This window comes from Microcaecilia unicolor, chromosome 2 (assembly GCF_901765095.1).
Source record: "Microcaecilia unicolor chromosome 2, aMicUni1.1, whole genome shotgun sequence".
Classification (NCBI taxonomy): Eukaryota; Metazoa; Chordata; class Amphibia; order Gymnophiona; family Siphonopidae; genus Microcaecilia; species Microcaecilia unicolor.
The window spans coordinates 421,095,119-421,116,175 of NC_044032.1; the positions used below are offsets into that span (position 1 = coordinate 421,095,119).

At 42.9% G+C, this 21,057-nt stretch overlaps 1 protein-coding gene across 2 annotated transcripts in view; it reads right to left on the reverse strand.

Annotated features, from left to right (window-relative positions):
- Window positions 1-21,057, reverse strand: part of LOC115461133 (alcohol dehydrogenase 1-like) — a 55,057-nt gene that overhangs the window by 13,484 nt on the left and 20,516 nt on the right. For both annotated transcript variants that reach the window (XM_030190728.1, XM_030190729.1), the window contains exons 3-7: window positions 18,843-18,984; window positions 13,116-13,203; window positions 12,813-13,029; window positions 11,767-12,027; window positions 6,716-6,851 (exon numbers count right to left, since the gene is read on the reverse strand). In XM_030190728.1, coding sequence (XP_030046588.1) covers window positions 6,716-6,851; window positions 11,767-12,027; window positions 12,813-13,029; window positions 13,116-13,203; window positions 18,843-18,984 — 844 coding nt within the window. The remainder of the gene's footprint in view (window positions 1-6,715; window positions 6,852-11,766; window positions 12,028-12,812; window positions 13,030-13,115; window positions 13,204-18,842; window positions 18,985-21,057) is intronic.

Genomic DNA, 21,057 nt, shown 5'->3' on the forward strand with positions numbered 1-21,057 from the left:
CTGTTCTGTACAAGTCCAGAGTGCATTGTCCTTTCGAGAATTTTGTTTATAGTGGGTTTGAGACCTAGGTAGCTTGTTTTTGTGAAGTTGGACCATTGGCGTTCAGCGGGCCATTTGTCTTCCAGTGTTTCTGTTTCTTCCGTTGTGTGTTCTGGGGCTGTTATCTGGGAATAGCGCCAAATAGTTTTTCCGTCTTCTCCTGAAAGAATGTTGTGAGGATTTTTGCTTTTAAACTGGATTCTTAATTTGTTTGTGTTGGTTTGGTCAATGATTTTACTAGTTGAAAGAGGGAGTGGGTTGAATTGCTGCTTTCAGTCACCATTTGACTGTAGTATTTTTTTTTTAACTTTTATCTTTTCTTTGTATATTTCGATTTGTGCTCTCCAGGGTGTCTTTGTGTTGGGTGTTTTGGGTTTTCAACCAGGTTCTTTTTAGTTTCCTGCATGTTTTTTTCAAGTTGTATTTTTTATTTTTGTTGTGCTCCATGGATTGGTCTTTAATTTGGAAATTATTTTTTCTTGTAGTGGGGATATTTTATCCAGTGTGTCTTGTATTGATTTGTTCCATGTTGAGATCATCTTGTCTGTAGAATTGTGGGTGATGTGATTTGTCTTCAGTTTTTCATCTACTAGTTCCCGTAGTTTTGGTTCATCTATTTTTCCTCTTTATAGAACAGTTTTTCTCCGTGGCTTCTTTCGATTGAATGCCCAGATGCCCTTTCACTGATTAGCTTCCTTCAGGAACTATACCTCAGACTAGTGAACACTGGCCCATCGCACAAGGAAGGACACCAACTTGATGCTATCTTTGTCCCAAAATACACACTGAACATGACAAAAGCAAGATGGACCTCATCACCCATCATCTGGTCAGACCAACACCTATAGGAATTTAATATTCCCATAACTCACCTCAATCAAAGGAAGCCATGGAGAAAAACAATTCTATCAAGAGGAAAAATAGATGAACCAAAACTACGGGATGAACCAAAAAAGGAGGAGGAGTCTCAGTAATATACCGCTCTAACCTCTCACTTAAACTAATCTACACCACAATAAACAAAGGCCTTGAAGGGATCTTTCTAAACTTTAGATCTTACCCCCCACTCACATACCCATGGACTAATAATACTATACCAACCCCCAGGATCATGGCAATACATCATGGAAGAACTATACTCTTTTATAACACAAAGCCTAGTGACCATCCCCAAGACCACCATCATGGGTGATTTCAACCTACCTCTAGAAGACGATGAATGCCCAGATGCCCTTTCACTGATTAGCTTCCTTCAGGAACCAGACCTCAGACTACTGAACACTAGCCCATTGCACAAGGAAGGACACCAACTTGATGCTATCTTTGTCCCAAAATACACACTGAACATGACCTCATTATCCTTTTTTTCACTTCTGTGTTTTGAATAGTTCTGGGGGCACAGTAACCAACTATCACCAATTTTTTCATGCTGGCCATGCCTCTTCCCATATACCCAATCATCCTTCTGGCTTTTGCTCTGTTTCTCTACCTATTTGGCTACTTTAAATATTATCAGATACAATCACCGCCAAATCCCACTCTATTTCATGCACGGAAGAAGTTCACCCTCTATACTAGTGATCTTTGCTAATTTGTAAGTTGGGACCATTTTGTGTCCAAAAGGCATGAAGGAGAGCTGACAAATATTTAATATTCTTGGTCTTATTTTGCATCCCTCTCCTAATAATTCCTAGCATCCTGTTGGCTTTCTTGGCTGCTGCCGCACAATTGGCAGAAAATTTCAGTGTATTGTCTTGAATGCTGACTCCTAAGGTGGACCCCAGCATCAGGTAACTATGATTCAGATTATTCTTTCCAACATGCATCACTTTGCATTTGTCCACATTACATTTCATCTGTCATTTGGATGCACAGTCTTTCTAAGGTCTTCCTGCAATTTTTCACAATACGCACATTGTTTTTACAACTTTGAATATTTTGTGTCATCTGCAAATTTAATCACCTCACTCATTGTTCCATTTTCCAGATAATTTATAAATATTTTAAACAGCCCTTAACGCTACCCATTGATCTAGCGGTAAAGGCTCACTCGATACAGCGCAGTGACCGGTTGGCATGCACCAAGTGTCGATTACTGCCAGAACTGGTGCGCGTAGGGGGAACTAAATAAATAATTCATCCACGTGTTATGAGTGCGTAACAAATCTGAAATTACCACCAGGAGGGTACACTGGCCACACGGTAGTCTGATTTAGGAATGTGCTGCACGAGCGTAGAGCCTACCGCGGCTTAGTAAAAGGGCCCCTAAAAGTATTAATGTAGACAAAAACTAAATGGAAACCCTAAAATACCAGTCTCTGCATGCAATGCAACACCAGAGAAATAGAAAAAATGCATTTCCTGTTCTAAATTATAAAGATATCATATGTAAATTCTCAAAACTGACATATTTCAATCACAAAAAAATCACAAAAAAAAGGTATCATCTTATTTTCTTTTCCATGTTTTATTTTGTTTGATTTCTATTGATAACCTTAAGAGTGGACTAACACGGCTACCACACTCCTCTACTTAATCACAAAACTAAAACTAAAATCATTTTTCCTACTTGTCTTGTGATTTTATTTTTCTAATCATCTTGTTCCGAGTCTCTGGTTGTATTTCCCTCTGTCTGTGCTCTCAACTGTTTCCAGGGCCTCCTGTCCATTTGCTATTTATTTTCTCTCCTTTCTTCTTCACTTTCTGTTGTACATCCATCTTTCATTATTCAATACCTGTGATCCACCAGGTCGCCCGATTGTGGCCCTATGTAATACCATTCTGGAGCCCTTGTCTAAGTTCTTAGTTGTTTTTTTTAAATCAGCAACAACTCAAGTACCATCATATCTGCAGGATACAACTGATTTTTTATGATGACTCTGCAGGACCAATCTATTTTGGTTACGGTGAACGTTACGTCCCTATATACCGTAATTCCTCAGACCGACGCTTTGCAAATAATAGCAGAGTATTGGATAGACGCCCTCCTTCACAACGGATCCCCAATCACTTCTTGATGCAACTAGCTCATCTGGTTATAGAAAAGAATTATTTCTTTTTTCAAAATGAATTTTTTTAACAGATTCAGGGGGTAGTGATGGGAGCTTCTCTAGCACCTTCCATTGTGACTCTATATTTAGCGAAATTTGAAGAGCGATTTGTATATGCTGCTGAGGATTTTCGATATGTCACGATATGGAAACGCTTCTTAGATGACATTTTTTTCATCTGGAATGGGACAACTTGTCAGTTGGAAACCTTTATGGCAAAGGTAAATTCTTTTCAGTCTAATCTTAAATTTACATCCCATCAAAACACTCAAGAAATCGAATTTCTGGATGTTTGGATATATAACGCTGAAGGGCAGCTACAGACCTCTTTGTTTCAAAAACCAACTACACGCAATACGCTGTTGCACTTTTCCAGCTTCCATCCGCAACACTTGAAAGCCAGCTTACCCATAAGCCAGTTTTTGAGATTGAAAAGAATTTGTTCTACTCATGTATCTTTTGAAACACAAGCAGCAAAATTAATGACACAGTTCTTAGTGAGAGGGTACCCTCGCCCCATAATTAAAAAAGCGTATTTGCGAGCAAATTATTTCCATCACATGTTTTCAAGAGCACCCTATTTGTGCTTTTAAACGTAGAAAAACAACTGGTGAAATGTTGATGTATAGACTTGCAGATTACATCGCTGAAGTTTCTAATGTTTTAGGTCATGTGAAATGCGGCTCTTGCCAATGGTGTATGAGCACAATAGAAGGAATCACATGGGTACCTCCAAAATCTACATATTCAATCTCCTTGCGTCTTCTACTAATTGCAGTACTCACAATGTAGTATATGCAATTGTCTGCCCATGTCAGCTGATATATATAGGGCGATCTAGTCGCCCTATTAAACAACGGTTAAATGAACACAAGTCGAGCATTAAGAACCGGATAATAACCGCCCCACTAGTACAACATTGGGTGGACTGCCAACATCAACTTGAAGATATCCAATGGCGAATTGTTGATCAGGTCCAGTTGGGATGGGAGGGTGGAAATGCTGGGCGCTTATTAAATTATAAAGAACAAAGGTGGATTTTTCATTTACAAACTTTGCATCCGGGGGGGGGGGGGGGGGGGGGGGGGATTGAACTCAGAAATTGATTGGTGGTCGTTGATTTGATTGATGATAGCCTGAGATCTATGGCCCTATCAGAAATGAGCATTATGCTCAGCTGGGAGCTATTTAAAAGATGAAGTCCGTGTCAGGCGCCGTGGCCATTTTTTTTGCATTTGCAAGAGCAGACCATGAGTTGTTAGAGTTACAGTCCTTACAGAAATTAGAAAGTGTGTTTTTTTTTGAGAGGATAGCAACAATTTACTAACTTTATTTTCTTTCACAGCAAACCTCTACCCTAATGAAGAATTACGAAACCTGGCCATGTCGGCAGAGGTTTGACTCGGTGGTATACCTGCTGCCAAAGTTAAGTACAACTAATTGTAGTTTAAAAGCTGTAAGTTTTGGAATGAGTGTTGAAGATTGTAAAAACAAAAAAAAATTGAAAATATCGGGTAGATCTATGAAGATGTACACAGTGCCATAATTGTATGGGACGCTGTGCCCAAATGGGAAATGCTGTTGATTATTCTGATGATCCCCGCTCTTCAAAAAAACGTATTAGGTAAATGGAAAAATATGAAGTATATGTGAATTTGGACTGTGGAATATATAAAATTGCAGATGTTTGGGACATAATTAAAGCATAGTTTGAAGTTAGTCCCCACATCAACATTGTTAGGTCCTTTCAAGTTGCAACATCCATCTTTGGCACTGATCTTTCACATTTACTTTTCTTCCATTTTCTGCCTTGTTCTCAAATCAATCTACATTTCCATCTCTTTCCTTTCCCTTTATCCATGCATAGCATCTTCTCTATTTCACTTCTTTCCCTTCCCCTCCATCCATGTGCATCTTTTCCTCCCTCTGCCTCCCTTCCATCTAAGTGCAGCATTTCCTTCCTCTCTTCTGTTCACTTCTGCTCAATCCAGCTTCAGACTTCTTCTCCCTATCCCTCTCCTGTGTCCAGCATTGACTCTCTGTCTCCCTATCCCTCCTTTTCCAGCATTGCCCCCTGTGTCTCTGTCTCTGTGCTCCCTCCCTGTTCAGTATCTCTTTACTGCATTTCTGTCCGTCCTCATGTCCAGCTTCTTCCCTCTCCCATTCCTTCCTCCTGAACCAGCTACTCTGGGGCCAGCAACTCCCCCTCTCCCCTGCCCCCTCCCCCACCATTGTCCAGCATCTCTCATTCTGTCCCTCTGTCTCTGAATCCAGGGTCTATCCTCCCCTCTTCCCTAACCAGTCCAGTCTGATCTATGCTGCCCAGTACAGTCTGGTCTCTCTCTCTCTCCCCCCTCCCCCCTCCATTCCCTTTTCCCGTTGTGGGTCCAGCATCCCTCCCTGTCTACCTCCCTCCTGTCCCTTCCCCCCCCCCCCCCCTCAACTGGCAGTCTTACAACTTGCTTGTGTTTCCGACAGCTATTAAGTAATTAGGGGGCCCTTTTACAGAGTGGCAGTAAGCCCAACACGGGCTTACTGCTCACTCTTCTGGAACTACCGCCGGCTCAACACTGCTGCCAGTGGTAGTCCTGCCCTGAGCGTAAGCCATTTCTGGGGGAAAAAGAAAACCCCCAGAAATGGCTTCCATGGTGATAATCTTGCGATAATCGGGCATCGCAGAGCGCTGCCTGGTTACCATTGAGTTAGCACGGGAGCCCTTATTGCCAGCTCAGTAGGTGGTGGTAAGGGTTCCCCACCGCATGACTATGTGTACCTGGGGGCTTTTTATCCACTGCGCTAAAAAGGGCCCTGGCATGCAGGAAAAACAACCCCTGCTGCTAGCAAAGGGCCCTCCCCCCCCCCCCCCCCCCCCTGCAGCTTGGTAAAAGGACCCCTAAGTCAGACCAGCCCCAGTGGCTTTTACTGTGCTGCAACTTTTTATTGCCACATGGGTGAAGATATGTAGAGGGAAGGCCCTGGGTGCTAGCCAGAGTGCTGAAGGGAAGACATGCAAGTTTGTGAGACTGCCAGATGGGGGAGGTGGGAGGAAGGTAAAGGCAAGGAGAGATGCGAACCCACAGAGGGTGTGAGAAAGAAAGAGAGAGACTGAATTAGCCTGAGCAGGAGGTAGAGGAAGAGAGGCTGGGCTCAGACAAGGATAGAGTGAGAGATGCCAGGCTGCGGGTTGGGGGGCTTAGGAAAAATGTCAGGCCCGTGAGAGGGAGAGAAAGTAAAAGAGAAAGGTCCTGGGAGTTTTGCATAGCAGAACACTGCTGTATACATCACCATTCTCTTTGGGTTGTTGCTACCCAAATACACGATCTTGCATTTTTTTAGCATTAAATCTTAGCTGCCATACTCTAGACAACTTTTCAGAGCTTTGCTAATTCGCTTATCATGTTATCCATATGTTCCAGGGGGGTCTACCCTATTGTAGATTTTGGTATTATCCACAAACATTTCCCAGCAGCCTTTTCACAATATTGGTTACTAAAATGCTGAAAAGAATGTTAAAAAAAAGTTTTCAGATGTGTATCATTTTCCCTCGTCTGCTTTTCACTATAAATTAATGTGCCCTTCCCCACATTTCATAGAATTTTTAAATATTATCATGCACTTCCTGTTACCTCCAAAAAAGGCTCCTTTCAAGGTGCGTCCTGTGAGCATTAGCATGGGATCAATGGCCATTTTATCAGTGGAAGGAGCTACTCCAACGATCACAGTGGTTCCAAATCCAAAATTGGAGGACTGCAAAGCGCCTACCTAATACACAAAGAAATATAGAAAACAGCATAGGCTGTAATTCAACCTCTACATAAATATTAAAACCCAACAGCCTTAATTAAAATCATATTGTGAGTCTTAAGATACATTTTAACACATTCCTTTTCTTCTTCCAGCAATTAACAGAAAAGGAAATACATTTCTATCTACATTTCAAGGTTTTAAATTTAGTAATATTTTTTCTTATTAAGCAAACACCTGTATTCGCCCCTCTCTCTCCAAAGTACAATCCTTAATCAGGTATGCTGTAGATGACCTTGAAATGCAATCCAGCCAATATTCAGATGATGGTGGCCAACCTTTTTATGTTTGCCACTAACTGTACTCCTGTACATTTAATGCCGAGCCCTGTCTGGGCATTGAATGTCCGGTGTATGTTGCTGGCTAAAATTTATGTGGTAATCAGCACTCAAGAAAAAAATCTGGGTGTCGTTGTATACAACATGCTGAAATCTTCTGCTCAGTGTGCGGTGGCAGCCAAAAAAGCAAACAGGATGCTAGGAATTATTAAGAAAGGGATGGTGAATAAGACTGAAAATACTATAATGCCTTTGTATCGCTCCATGGTGTGTCCACACCTTGAGTATTGCGTTCAGTTCTGGTCACCGTATCTCAAAAAAGATATAGCGGAATTAGAAAAGGTTCAAAGAAGAGCAAACAAAATGATAAAGGGGATGGAACTCCTCTCATATGAGGAAAGGCTAAAGAGGTTAGGGCTCTTCAGCCTGGAAAAGAGTCGGATGAGGGGAGATATGATTGAGGTCTACAAAATCCTGAGTGGTGTAGAACGAGTAGACGTAAATCGATTTTTTACTCATTCCAAAAGTACAAAGACTAGGGGGGCACTCGAGGAAGTTACATGGAAATATTTTTAAAACAAATAGGAGGAAATATTTTTTCACTCAACGAACAATAAAGCTCTGGAACTCTTTGCCGGAGGATGTGGTAACAGCAGTTAGTGTATCCTGGTTAAAAAAGGTTTGGACAAATTCCTGGAGGAAAAAATCCATAGTCTGCTATTGAGACAGACATGGGAAGCAACTGCGTGCCCTGGGATTTGTAGTATGGAGTGTTGCCACAATTTGGGTTTCTGACAGGTACTTATGACCTGGCTTGGCCGCTCTTTGGAAAACAGGATACTGGGCTAGATGGACCATTGGTCTGACCCAGTATGGCTACTCTTATGTTCTTTAAGTGCAATATTCAGCCCATAAAGATAGGACTGCGTTTTATGCAGCCCAATCTTATGCAGTTAAGGGTGAAACGCCCACAAATTAGCCTTTTTCTGCTTAGGTGTTAGATGTGCATATTCAGTGACACTAACTAGTTAAGTACTGCTGAATGTTTGTGGTTTGGCCCTAAACAAGTGATTTAAACAGCCAGAAGCCTCTCTAGGCCGTTTAAATTGCTTTGAATATCAGGCGGATTATATCTATTCACATTTAGCTCATACCTGTTCAGTAGTAGTTCAAAGTGTGTTACATTCAGGTACAGTGGGTGTTTTGCTGTCCTCTTTGGAACTTACTATCTAGGTTTGAACCCGAGACAATGGAGGGTTAAGTGACTTGCCCAAGATCACAAGGAGTGTCAGTGGGATTTGAACCTGGCTTCCCTGGTTCTCAGCCTGCTGCTCTAAACATTTGACTATTTCTTCAATCTCAAACAGTGGCATCCCCCCAAAATTGATTCCTCAGCAGTCACCAATGGGTGTGGTTTTCTGGATAGTCAACATGGATATTTATGAGCTATATTTGTATACACTTTGGCCATAAACCAGAATAATTTCCAAGGTAAATTTGTATGTTGGCAGTACACTTATTTGAGGGTCATGAGGACCAGGACTGGTTATTGATGCACAAAATAATTAAAGGTTATTCATATAATAAGATTAGTCCTCTCTGACCATGCATGAGCAGGATTTACAGAGCTCAGAAATAGCAAAGTTCCTATGGGTATCTCAGTGTTAACAGTCAGCTGATTTCTACCGCAAGCTAAAAACGGTACCGTGGCTCAATAAAAGACCCCCTTAGAGCAGATTCCTACGCCTAACGTTAGCCATCAGCATTTATGCCTGCTAAAACCTGGTGGAAATGCTGGTGCCTAAGTTTTGGTAGTTGAGCGTGCAAATCATAATATTCGATAACGTGGCACCTAACTTCTAGGAATGCCTCCCAATCCATCCAGATGCCTGCCATGGTTCATCCCTTTTCAGTTGCATGCTAGAAAACTTAGGCATAGATGTTATAGAATAGGGACTAGGGCAGATGCATGCACAAAATCCAAACTGGTGCCAATTAAGTCCAATTATTAATTGCTAATGCCTCGTTAACTAATTGATTTGTGCACATCTGCCCAGCATGCGCACATTTTGGTGACCTATATAGAATCCTTGGGCATGTGCATAAGTGGCAGCGCCCAATCATACTCCGCCCATGTATACACCCCTTACATTTATGCACTATCACCCGGATTCTATATAGCGCGCCTAATGTTCTGCGCCAAAATCCAAGCATATTCTATAACAATGCACATGTTAATTGGCTTAACAAACTAATTAGCATTGATAGGTCTTAACAAGTAATAATGAACACTAATTGGCAATAATTAGAATTAATGTGCACAACTCGTTATACGTATTCTGTAACGAACTGCACCTAAATTCTAATGTGTGCTGCCAAAAAGAGACATGGTTATGGGCAGAGAAATGGGCGTTTCATGAGCGTTACAAAATTTATACTCACTGTTACAGAATATGTCCCAGTGTACCTAAATCTACATGCCGGCATTTATGCCACGTTTCCCTTGGGGTAAATGGATGCATGTAGTTTTAAGCACTGTGATATCAACTTAGTGTATGCTACATACCATGCATAAATATAGATGCTGCTTACAGAATACACTTAGGTGTAAATGTATTCCGTACGGGGTTTTGAGGCACCATATATAGAATCTGGCCCTTTGCCACTGATGCATGACCTTACAGAATAGTGCTTAAGTGCCCTGTCAGCACTTGCATGGGTAAGTATATATGCTCTGCCACCTATAGGCACAAGTGCTAGTATTCTGCAGTTCTGTGTGTTAAGGTACCATAAATACAGGCACCCAATTATAAAATTGTTCTTCACATATTTAAAAAATCATGTGCCTCTTATTCATGTATGTGAATTTTCTACAAAGCTAAATGGATTGGCCATAATCCTATATAATAATTCTCACCTCCAACATTCTGAGGCTGCCTGGAACCGTGGTTTCCGGCCAGAGTTAGATGGAGTAGATAAGTGACGTCAGGGAGAGGGGAGGAGCCGTGAAACAGGGAGCAGCAAATCGGCTGCCCCTGGGGAGGAGCGCAGCGACGTCAGAGGGGAGAGGAGGAGCAGCTGCAGAGACGTCAGCCAATATGAGATGGCTGTCTACGGAGGTGCGTTTTAGTTGTAAGATTTTTTTTTTCTTTTTTTCGTTATGTACGGGCTGCTGCTGCTCAACAGGAGCAGCAGCAGCAGCAGCCGGACAGAGTTAGTATTTGCGGCTAAGGGTGCTGAGGGGGTTGATGTGAGCGGGGGGGAGGGGCTTGGTGATGCGCCGGGGAGGAGGAGGGTGATACGCCGAGGGGGGGGAAGGGGCTTGGTGATGCGCTGTTACAACATACCCAAACAATGCCCTCTTGCCACCTACAGGGTTCCACACTCCTCCTCTCCCCGTGAAAGCTGGAAGCACCTGGTTCCTGGGAGTGTTCCATGTGAAAAACAAACAACCCACACCGTCACTGTTTGCCAACCAAGGCCCCCCCCCAACTAACAAGATTCCTCCACCTCTCATAAAAACACACTGCAGCAAACCCCTCCAAGTTCACCACACAACCCCCTCCCTGTTATATTGTTACACACACACACACAATATAAACTCCACACACACACACAAACACACACACACACACAAATTCTCAACCCCACACACCAACTTTGACACACTCTCTATCACATCCACACACACAAACACTGCCACCCCCCTCAAAACCCCAGCAAAAAACACTCAAACACACATACACTGATGCAGAACATGGAGAGATGCACAGTCACTCTCTCTCTCTCTCTCTATATATATATATCACCCCTGCAACAATAACCACCCTCAAAGACCCCCTCCACTTCCTCCCACTTTGCCAGCATGGCACCCCCCCCCCCCCTTGAACCAAAAAAAAAAAAAAAAACACACTCCAGAAAGCACCACACTAATACCAGACAGCAACAACACGGCCAACCCCCCACCACCAGCAATGCTGACCCTCCTCCAAGCCCCCTACCACACCCTCTCAGTTCACCACCACACACTCACTCACTCTCTGTCTCTCACATACACTCTCTCTGACACACTCACTGTCTAACACACTCTCTCTGTCACACACACACAGTCTCTATCTCTTTGTCCCTCTCTCTCACACAGAGTCTCACACACACACACACACAGACACTTTGTCTCTCACACACTCTCTCTCTCACACAAACACACACACTCTGTCTCTCACATTCTCTCTCTGACAGACACGCTCCATCTCTCACACACGCTCTTTCTGAAACATACACTCCGAGGAAAACCTTGCTAGCGCCCGTTTCATTTCAAACAGAAACGGGCCTTTTTTACTAGTTATGCATAAATCATGAAAAGAGGATAGGGGCGTTTCATGGAGGAGGGCCTAAATCTGTACAAATAGTAGTGGTACTCAACCTTATAATAATCCATATAAGTCAGATGGCAGAACTAGCAATCTTAACTTGGATAAATTATATATAGAAAGGTAGGGCTACATATTCAACAGTCTCTTACATAGATACCTTCACTGAATATCTGCATAAACTTATATGCAAACCTTTTACCCTATGTGTTTGTGGCAACATACCATGGAATCAGTTCGCCCAATGCATTCAAACGAATAGTCCACTCCGCCATTAGTCATTTCAGTCAGCACTTCATGAATGGGTTTGTCATAATCGTGAGGGCTGATGCAGTCAGTGGCCCCTAATTCTTTTGCCTTTGCAAACTTGGTCTTGTTGAGGTCAACTGCAATAATTTGGGCAGCTCCAGCTACTTTGCAGCCAATGATAACTGAGAGGCCCACTCCTCCCAAACCAAACACAGCACAGGTAGAGCCAGGTTGCACCTAAATGATAATAATCATAAAGAGTACATTACAAAAAAGCAAAGAGCCCATAGTAATTGAAGTTGGCAAAGAAGTACATAAGTACTTATGTACTTTGCCAAATGGCTGAAAACATCAGAACAAAAAATAGATCCCCCCCCCCCCTTGATATTCAGCCAGCGGCAGGCACTGCTTTGACTGCCCACCGCCTGTGTTCAACCCGGATTTTCAAAGCCGGGCCATTTCCGTCATCTGGCATTGAATATCCAGTTCTTGCAATACCGGCTAGTGCATGACCAGTTAAGTCAACATTCAGACTTATCCAGTCATGGCTTAACAGGCAAAGATAGGACTGCTGTTTATGTAGTCTTATTTGCCCATTAAGCCTGGTCAGTTAAGTTATGAACATCGGAACTTAACTGGTCATGCCCTCGGAATACCCCCAACATTGCCGGATTTATTTTCAGTGTTAACCGGGCATTTTCAGCATCGATAAATGCCACTGAAAATGACCAATTATCTGCCAAGACATGAGTTAACTGGCCCCATCCAGTTAACTCGCACTGAATGTTGGCTGGAGATTATCTTTAGAAAGAAGCAGAATGCAGGTTCAACAAGGGTAAAGGGTAATGCATTTTGATATACCATCTTTCTGTGGTACAACTAAAGTGGTATTATATATAGGTACTTTATTATTATAATAAAGATAGAGAGAACTAATGAAGGGAGATATGTGCTAGTTGAGGATCATCAGTTATATCAAAGGGAATCTGATCTCCAGTTGACACTGGCCTAACCATCCTTACCTTGGCAGTATTGACTGCAGATCCATAACCAGTAGAAAATGCACAACCAATCAGGCAGACTCTATCCAGAGGGGCCTTAGCATCAATTTTGGCAAATGCAGATTCATGCAGAATCGTGTATTCAGAGAAGGTGCTTATATTCGACATTCTGTGAATCTGCTTGCCTTTGCACATAAATGTGACTATCCTATCCTTCGGCTCTTCAGATTTACCAATACTGTTAAACAGACAAATCAACAGCTTTAAGTAACCGATCTAAATTTATTGAGAAATAATATAGAAATTGAAAGCAATGACACTCACCTACAGTTTACACACATATTAGTGTTGGGATTGCGGCAGTAGACACACTTCCCACACTGTGGCATAAAGAGTGGGATGACTTTATCGCCTGAAAAAAGACAAAGGAAAGTAAACAGTGTTTAATAACCTTCCAAAATTTAGAAGTGACACTTGCCACAAAACTCTAGTGTAGCTAGTTACTAAGCTGAAGTAAAATTCACAGTTTTACCACAGCAAAATTTACAGCCCCATTTTAAAAAGAAAGTAGAAGTTCAGAATTGAGACGTCGGACATCGCAAGTTTCACTAATATTTTAGACAAGAATTTGCTGATGTAAAGGCTGTTCTAAACAACAAGAGAAATGGACATTTATGTGCTGAGTGAAAATTTCAATAGGTTGAAAACCAGCACATAAATGTGTTTGTGCCAGCACATGAACATTTATCTTAGTCATTTTAGAAATATAAATATGTATTTTCTTTATCCAGTCATAGAGACCAATATCCCATGCCAGTTTGGCTTTGTGAGGGGATAAAAATCACAGGTGGATTATGGGGGCAACCTCCCCTAATACCTGTAGTGGAGTGCTGCTTAAGCAGAGTAATTTACCAAAACCTAAATGTGCTTTGCAGCAAGTGTAGACCCTAACATCAATCTGTTAGGATAGTGACGTTTATTCACATTTATTCCCCTTCTAAAATAAGAAATAAACATTCTCTAGTCCCTCCCAAAATATGCCTAGACCACAACCTCTTATCATTTTCATGCATTTTGGTTCTTGACATGCCTATCCCAGCTTTGTAAAATGAGAACTTAGATGTTTATGCAAGATAAAATTTTAAAAGCTTTCCTCCTTAAAACAAATTTTTATAAATAGAAAATGATCTCCCAGCATAACTAATTCTGTTGTTAATTTTGGCTATTAGGAAACTGTGTGGTTCAACAGATAATTTCAAATTGGAAGCCAAACAAATGGACAATAGGTTTAGGGAACGTGGTTACCCACCCAAATTATTGAAGACCTCTTGGAAACGAGCATCGAATACTCACCAACAATGGCTACTCAACCCACGTGAAAAACATTCTGGTGGCAAACAAGAAAGGTTCCCGTGCATTTTACTCCACTCAATAAGAACAGCTTCAGTCCATCAAACATATAAACGGCAAGTGACCGACTCAACTGCAAATGCGCAGTAGTACTACTACTACTACTACTATTTAGCATTTCTATAGCGCTACAAGGCGTACGCAGCGCTGCACAAACATAGAAGAAAGACAGTCCCTGCTCAAAGAGCTTACAATCTAATGCGCAGTAGAGACTTCCCTCTCTGTCCTGCCCTCGCGTCAAGATGTGATGACGTCAGAGAGCGGAACAGAGAGGGAAACGGAGTCAGAGTCACTGTCGGACGCTGCCGCCTAGAAACGAACATCGCGCGCACCAACCTCCACCCTCCCCCCCATCCCCGCCGCCGCTCCCGCCCTCCTCCGCATCGGGCCCCCTGAACTGACCTGACAGCGCCTCTCACCTCCATGTGGAAGCGCTGCAGGCAGCAGCACAGCGATCTGCTGCTGCCTGCAGCGCTTTCACACGGAGGTGAGAGGCGCTGTCAGGTCTGTGCAGGGGGCCCGGCACGGAGGGGGAAGGGAGTGGCGGCGAGGAGGGTAGCTGGAAATCTCGCCCGTTTTTACGGGCTTAACGGCTAGTGGGATTATAAAACAACATTGGCCTATACTCTCTTTATTACAGTTTAATTATTTCCCACTATTCACAAACACCAGAGCAAGAAACATGGGTGAACTATTAAGATCAAGGTCCCATTTAGAATATAAGGTGGGAAGAGAAGCTAGAGGGGGCCATAAGCCGTGCATGAGATGTGTCTACTGTAAATATGTATGGCAAACTGACCAGCCTGCTTATAATCGAACGAGAAAAACGCCCAAGTTCCGACCTAAATCGGGAGATGGACGTTTATCTCACAAAAACGAATAACGCGGTATAATCAAAAGCCGAATTTGGACATTTTCAACTGCACTCCGTCGCGGATGTGGACAACGTTGATGGGGGCGTGTCGAAGGCATGGTGAAGGCGGAACTGGGGCGTGGTTATCTGCCGATCAGAGATGGGTGCCTTTCGCCGATAATGGAAAAAAAATATGCGTTTTTAGCGAGAATTTAGGGCACTTTTCCTGGACCCTGTTTTTCCACGAATAAGGCCCCAAAAAGTGCACTAAATGACCAGATGACCACTGGAGGGAATCGGGGATGACCTCCCCTGACTCCCCCAGTGGTCACGAACCCCCTCCCACCACAAAATATGCCATTTCACAACTTTTTATTTTCACCCTCAAATGTCATACCCACCTCCCTGGCAGCAGTATGCAGGTCACTGGAGCAGTGGACTTCAGGCAGGTGGACCCAGGCTCATCCCCCCCCCCCACCTGTTACACTTGTGCTGGTAAATGGGAGCCCTCCAAACCGCCCCCCAAACCCACTGTACCCACGTGTAGGTGCCCCCCTTCACCCCTTAGGGCTATAGTAATGGTGTAGACTTGTGGGCAGTGGGTTTTGAGGGGGATTTTGGGGGCTCAACACCCAAGGGAAGGGTGCTATGCACCTGGGAGCTGTTTTACCTTTTTTTTTTTTTTTGTAAAAGTGCCCCCTAGGGTGCCCGGTTGGTGTCCTGGCATGTGAGGTGGACCGGTGCAGTACGAATCCTGGCCCCTCCCACGAATAAATGTCTTGGAGTTATTCGTTTTTGAGCTGGGCGTTTTCGGTTTCCATTATCGCTGAAAAACAAAAACGCCCAGCTCAAAAAAAGATAAACGTCCATGTTTTTTCGAAAATACGATTCGGTCCGCCCCTTCACGGACCCGTTCTCGGAGATAAACGCCCATGGAGATAGGCGTTTCTGTTCGATTATGCCCCTCCAGGTAATCCATCCGAAGACTGGTAGACCTTTTCACTTTACCACAGTTACTACTTGTGACAAGTGGTATACGGAATCACATGTCCCTGCACTACATGGTACATTGGATTTATCACTTGGAAGATCAAGCAGTGTATAGCGGAGCATGTCAGCAATCTGCGTCTTCTAAAGAGAGAAGCCCCACTAGTAGAGCACTGGACCACTCAACAACATACCATCTCAGATTTAAAATACCTTGTGTTGAAACAAATAATCACTCCTCATGGAGGAGATGCAGCCAGAATGTTGAAATGTAGAGAACAAAGATTCATATTTCATTGGGATACGGTTGCCCCTAGTGGCCTAAACTGTGAAATCGAATGGTTACACGCATGATGAAATCCATACGTCACTTTCCATAACAGATTTAACTCGCTCGCAGGTGTTTTTTCAGTCAGCCTTGGAAGAGCAGGACGGCATACTCATTAGGTAAGCCTCTAAATTGTTACAAGACATGCCAATGATTAGATGATTTAAAAGCTTATGAGCTAACGGTTTTCAAGTACAATCATACAGGTTATAGGATTACGGCCACTAATGATATAATATCTACCTTTGTATCTAGTTAATCACAGTGGAAGAAAACACTGTGAGTAGTCCTAAGACTAAGTTCACCTGATGACACGATGGTGAAACAGATGGAGGGGCATAATCGAACGCAAACGCCTATCTGCATGGGCGTTTATCTCTGAGAACGGGACCGTGAAGGGGCGGGCCGAACCGTATTTTCGAAAAAATGGACGTTTTTGAGCTGGGCGTTTGTTTGTTTTTAGCGATAATGGAAACTAAAAACGCCCAGTTCAAAAACGTCCTAATCCGAGCCATTTGGTCGTGGAAGGGGCCACGATTCGTAGTACACTGGCCCCCCTGATATGCCAGGACACTAACTGGGTACCCTAGGTCAGTGTGGTGGACTTCAGAAAAAGCTCCCACATGCATAGCTCCCTTACTATGGGTGCTGAGCTCCCTTACTATGGGTGCTGAGCTCCCAACCCCCCTCCCCCAAAACCCACTACCCACAAATGTACAACACTACCATAGCTCTTAGGGGTGAAGGGGGCACCTACATGTGGGTACAGTAGGTTTTGGAGGCCTCCCATTTACCAGCACAAGTGTTACAGGTGGGGGGGGATGGGCCTGAGGCCACCTGGCTGAAGCGTACTGTGGTACCCACTAAAAGTGCTCAAGGGACCTGCATACACGCAGGCCCCTAGGACTTGTTGCTGGCACACCAGTTGACACCTGAAGACTAATCTCTCCAAAAACGTTCTTTATTGGCATAAGCACGTTTACTCACAGTTAACTGCAGATCAGAGGTTGTGCCCCACTGGCAACGAGTCTCCCTGGTACTGAGATTAGCAGTAGGTCAGAGCTGGCAGAATGCTGTACAATGCCCTCTTTCAGCCACATTCAAGGTAAGAACTAAGTTCTGTAACGTGGCTAACAAATGAAAGGGATTTAAAACTGGCTTACAAAAATGGCCACTACCTCATGGACTACCGGAAACAAAACTGGACACACTCTGACCCAGTAGGCAGGGGGAAAAGCACCATGGGAGAAGAGCCTACCAACTACCAATATCGTGAGACTGTAACACAAGCTAATGAAATCACCGAGCCCAATACCCTACACCCAACACAATGCAATGCTGATGTGACCCTTTACTGCACCCGAGAGCCATATCTGACCCAGGGAAAGGCTGTGACAGGATCGAACACATTCTGCTGTCATGGAGGTGGGTACGGCATTTGAGGCTGGCATACAGGCTGGAAAAAAAGTTTTTAAAGTGGGGTTTTTTTGGTGGGAGGGGGTTAGTAACCACTGGGGGAGTCCGGGGAGGTCATCCCCGATTCCCTCCAGTGGTCATCTGGGCAGTTGGGGCACTTTTTTGGGACTTGTTCATGAAAAAAAAGGGTCCAAAAAAGAGACCCAAAATCGTGGTAAAAACGCCTTTTTTTTTTCCGATTATCAGCTAAAGACGCCCATCTCTCCTCGGCTGATAACCACGCCCCAGTCCCGCCACCACCATGCCTCCAACACGCCCCCGTCAACTTTATTCGTTTCTGCAATGGAGTGCAGTTGGAAACGCCCAAAATCGGCTTTCGATTATACTATTTGGGCAAAATATAGGCATTTTTCTCTTTCGATTATAAGCTGGATAGCCTGCTGGTTTTGTGTCCAGTAACTTTGAAGGGAGTTCGATTTCTCAGGATAGCAAAGACAGTCTTTTCTAATTTTATGATCCCTTTTTGGAATGCACTCTCCACTAATATTAGAACAGATGATGATAATTATTCTTCTTTTCTTAAGAAAATTGAGACAACTTATTTCCTTGTTTTAAATTTGACTATGGTGAGATGTAATTGATTTTTAGTATTCATGTATTGTATTTTAGATTGTTTTTATTCTTCTGATTATGTAAACCACACTGGACCCATTTGGAGAGGGAGGTGGTATATAAGTGTGTTTTGACATTGACATTCAGATGGATAGAGTTGATTTATTTAAAGAGCTTTACTCACATACCTAAAGCAAACCTTTTACAGCAAAAAAACATGCATGTTTGTAGACTGAAAAACTGCAATAAAGTTCAAGTTAAAGTCATGATATGAGACTCAAAGAGAGAATGGAGTAGACTCAGAAGTAACATACATACATATTCACAGAAAGAATAGGAGGTATAGCTCCCATTGATAAGGGCAGAGGTGAAGCAAAGTGATGTAGAATACATTTAGAAAGCTACTGCTGCCTTAGTAAACAGTGTGTACTGTAATATTTCATGCCTGGTTTTACACCGGTCACTCCTTCTCCAACACTCTCAACAATTCCAGCTGCTTCATGCCCCAGTATGATGGGGAATTCAGAACCACTGAGGAGGCCATGGATCACATGTTCATCTGAGCGACAAATCCCAGTGGCTACAATCTGCATTGAAAAATTAAAACAAGAATATTGAAGCAAAAATAGAGGGAGGTCCTCACAGCATCCACAAAACGGTCAAGTGAGGAGAAATCCAAATGACCAAGGCAAATAAGTAGTAAGAGTGTCCCAAGAGTTTATTTGCCAAAAAGCTGATACAAGGACCCTAGACGGTTTGTGTTTCGGCTCGAAACCTTCGTCAGGGGTCGTAGCAGTACAAATGTAGTAAGCTTCACAGAGATATTAACTGTGGAAAAGCCCTAAAAGCACCAGAACAAACGTGTGCTATAAAGCAAGGCAATCAAATCCCTCTGCGAAAAAACAGACGTCTGATTGCCTTGCTTTATAGCACACATTTGTTCCGGTGCTTTTAGTGCTTTTTCTTAGTTAAAATCTCTGTGAAGCTTACTACACTTGTACTGCTATGACCCCTGATGAAGGTTTTGAGCCGAAACACGGACCGTGTAGGGTCTATGTATCAGTTTTTTTTTGGCAAACTCTTGGATGCTCATTACTTATTTGCCTTGGTCATTTAGATTTCGCCTCACTTCCACCCCCTGCTGGTGTAACAAGAAGAATGTTTTCATTTGTATATTGTGCTAAGCAATAACTTTCAGTATTCTGAAGACTTTTTCATTTATCACTGGCAGTTGTTTTGAAATGAGGGTGTTGATTCAAGTCCTAAGCACTGAATCTGCAGTTGGTGAATAGTAGCTGACCATTCTGTGTTTTTGTGAATATAGAGTACTATTTGAGGGTGTTTATGAAGAGGCAAAACAGCTGGCTTGGCTGGGCAAAAAGATATTCAAAGGAGATAGAAGTTTATTCCTTTCATGAAGTTAATCTAGGAAGTGAGTTTTGGGATGAAGCTAATCCCCCTGATCTGAAATTAGCTTTTGGATATCTTTTGGAAATTTTCTTAGATAAGCATCCAAGATGTCTGAAAGTGAATGAAGGGAAATGCCCTCTCAATTCTATTAGCAACGAATATTTATAAAGCTGGAATTAATTTGTAGATAACTGGGAATTTTGCTGGATGTTCAAAAGCACTTATGTGGATAGCAGCAGCTGCTATATGGATAAGAGGCCTATTCAGGCCTTATCCATAAATTTTGAACAACACTGTATGGACAGTTTCACAGAAGATTCATATAGACCATCTCACCACTATCCAGATATTGCTGAGGTGGATGGAGGACAATCAACCTAACTCTATTGATAGTCAATGATAATCAGCCACTATCCATACATCTTAATGGTTTAAGTTAGGACAGTGAAAAGGTTGAATATACATATTAATTTATGAGGAGGGATGATACATAAATGGTAGCTGGCAGCAACTGCAAGACAGACATTGCAATGCAGAAACTCAGAGCATCAATGTATTGTACTGAACTGACATTTATCATTTTTCTGTTAGATGGTTGCTCTGCAGTGCTGTTAAATGTATATGTTAAATGCTAGTCCTATTATAAGAAGTCATCAACAATCTCAGCATTCAGTCTCCTTCTCCTCTACTGATAATTCCAGACTCCGTTCCTTTTATCTCGCTGCATCTCACGCCTGGAATAGACTTCCCGAGCCTGTACGTCTAGCCCCGTCCTTAGCTGTCTTCAAATCCAATCTAAAAGCCTACCTCTTTAACGCTGCTTTTGACTCCTGACCACTTCTCACTTGCTTTTGACTCCCAACCACTACTCACTTGCCCTGTGCCTTGTATTCCCACCTCTTTAATTCCCTTACCTCTTAGTTGTTCTGTCTGTGTGCCTGTATTTAGATTGTGAGGTCTTTGAGCAGGGACTGTCTTTTTTTTGTATGGTGTACAACTCTGCATATGCCTTGTAGCTCTTTAGAAGTGATTAGTAGTAGTAGTAGAAGTTCTTAGAAGATGATGTGCTGGTAGCAGGATGTACAGCATCCCCCATGCAAATTTTGCTAGTTGTGACCAGCATGTTTGTTTGTTTTTCAAAAAAATCAAAATATTGTTGTCTGCATCACTCTAACATAAATAACAGTTCAGTTCACTGACAGGCTTCAAAGTAGAAAATGACATGGGGACATCCCCATGGGCTCTGTCCC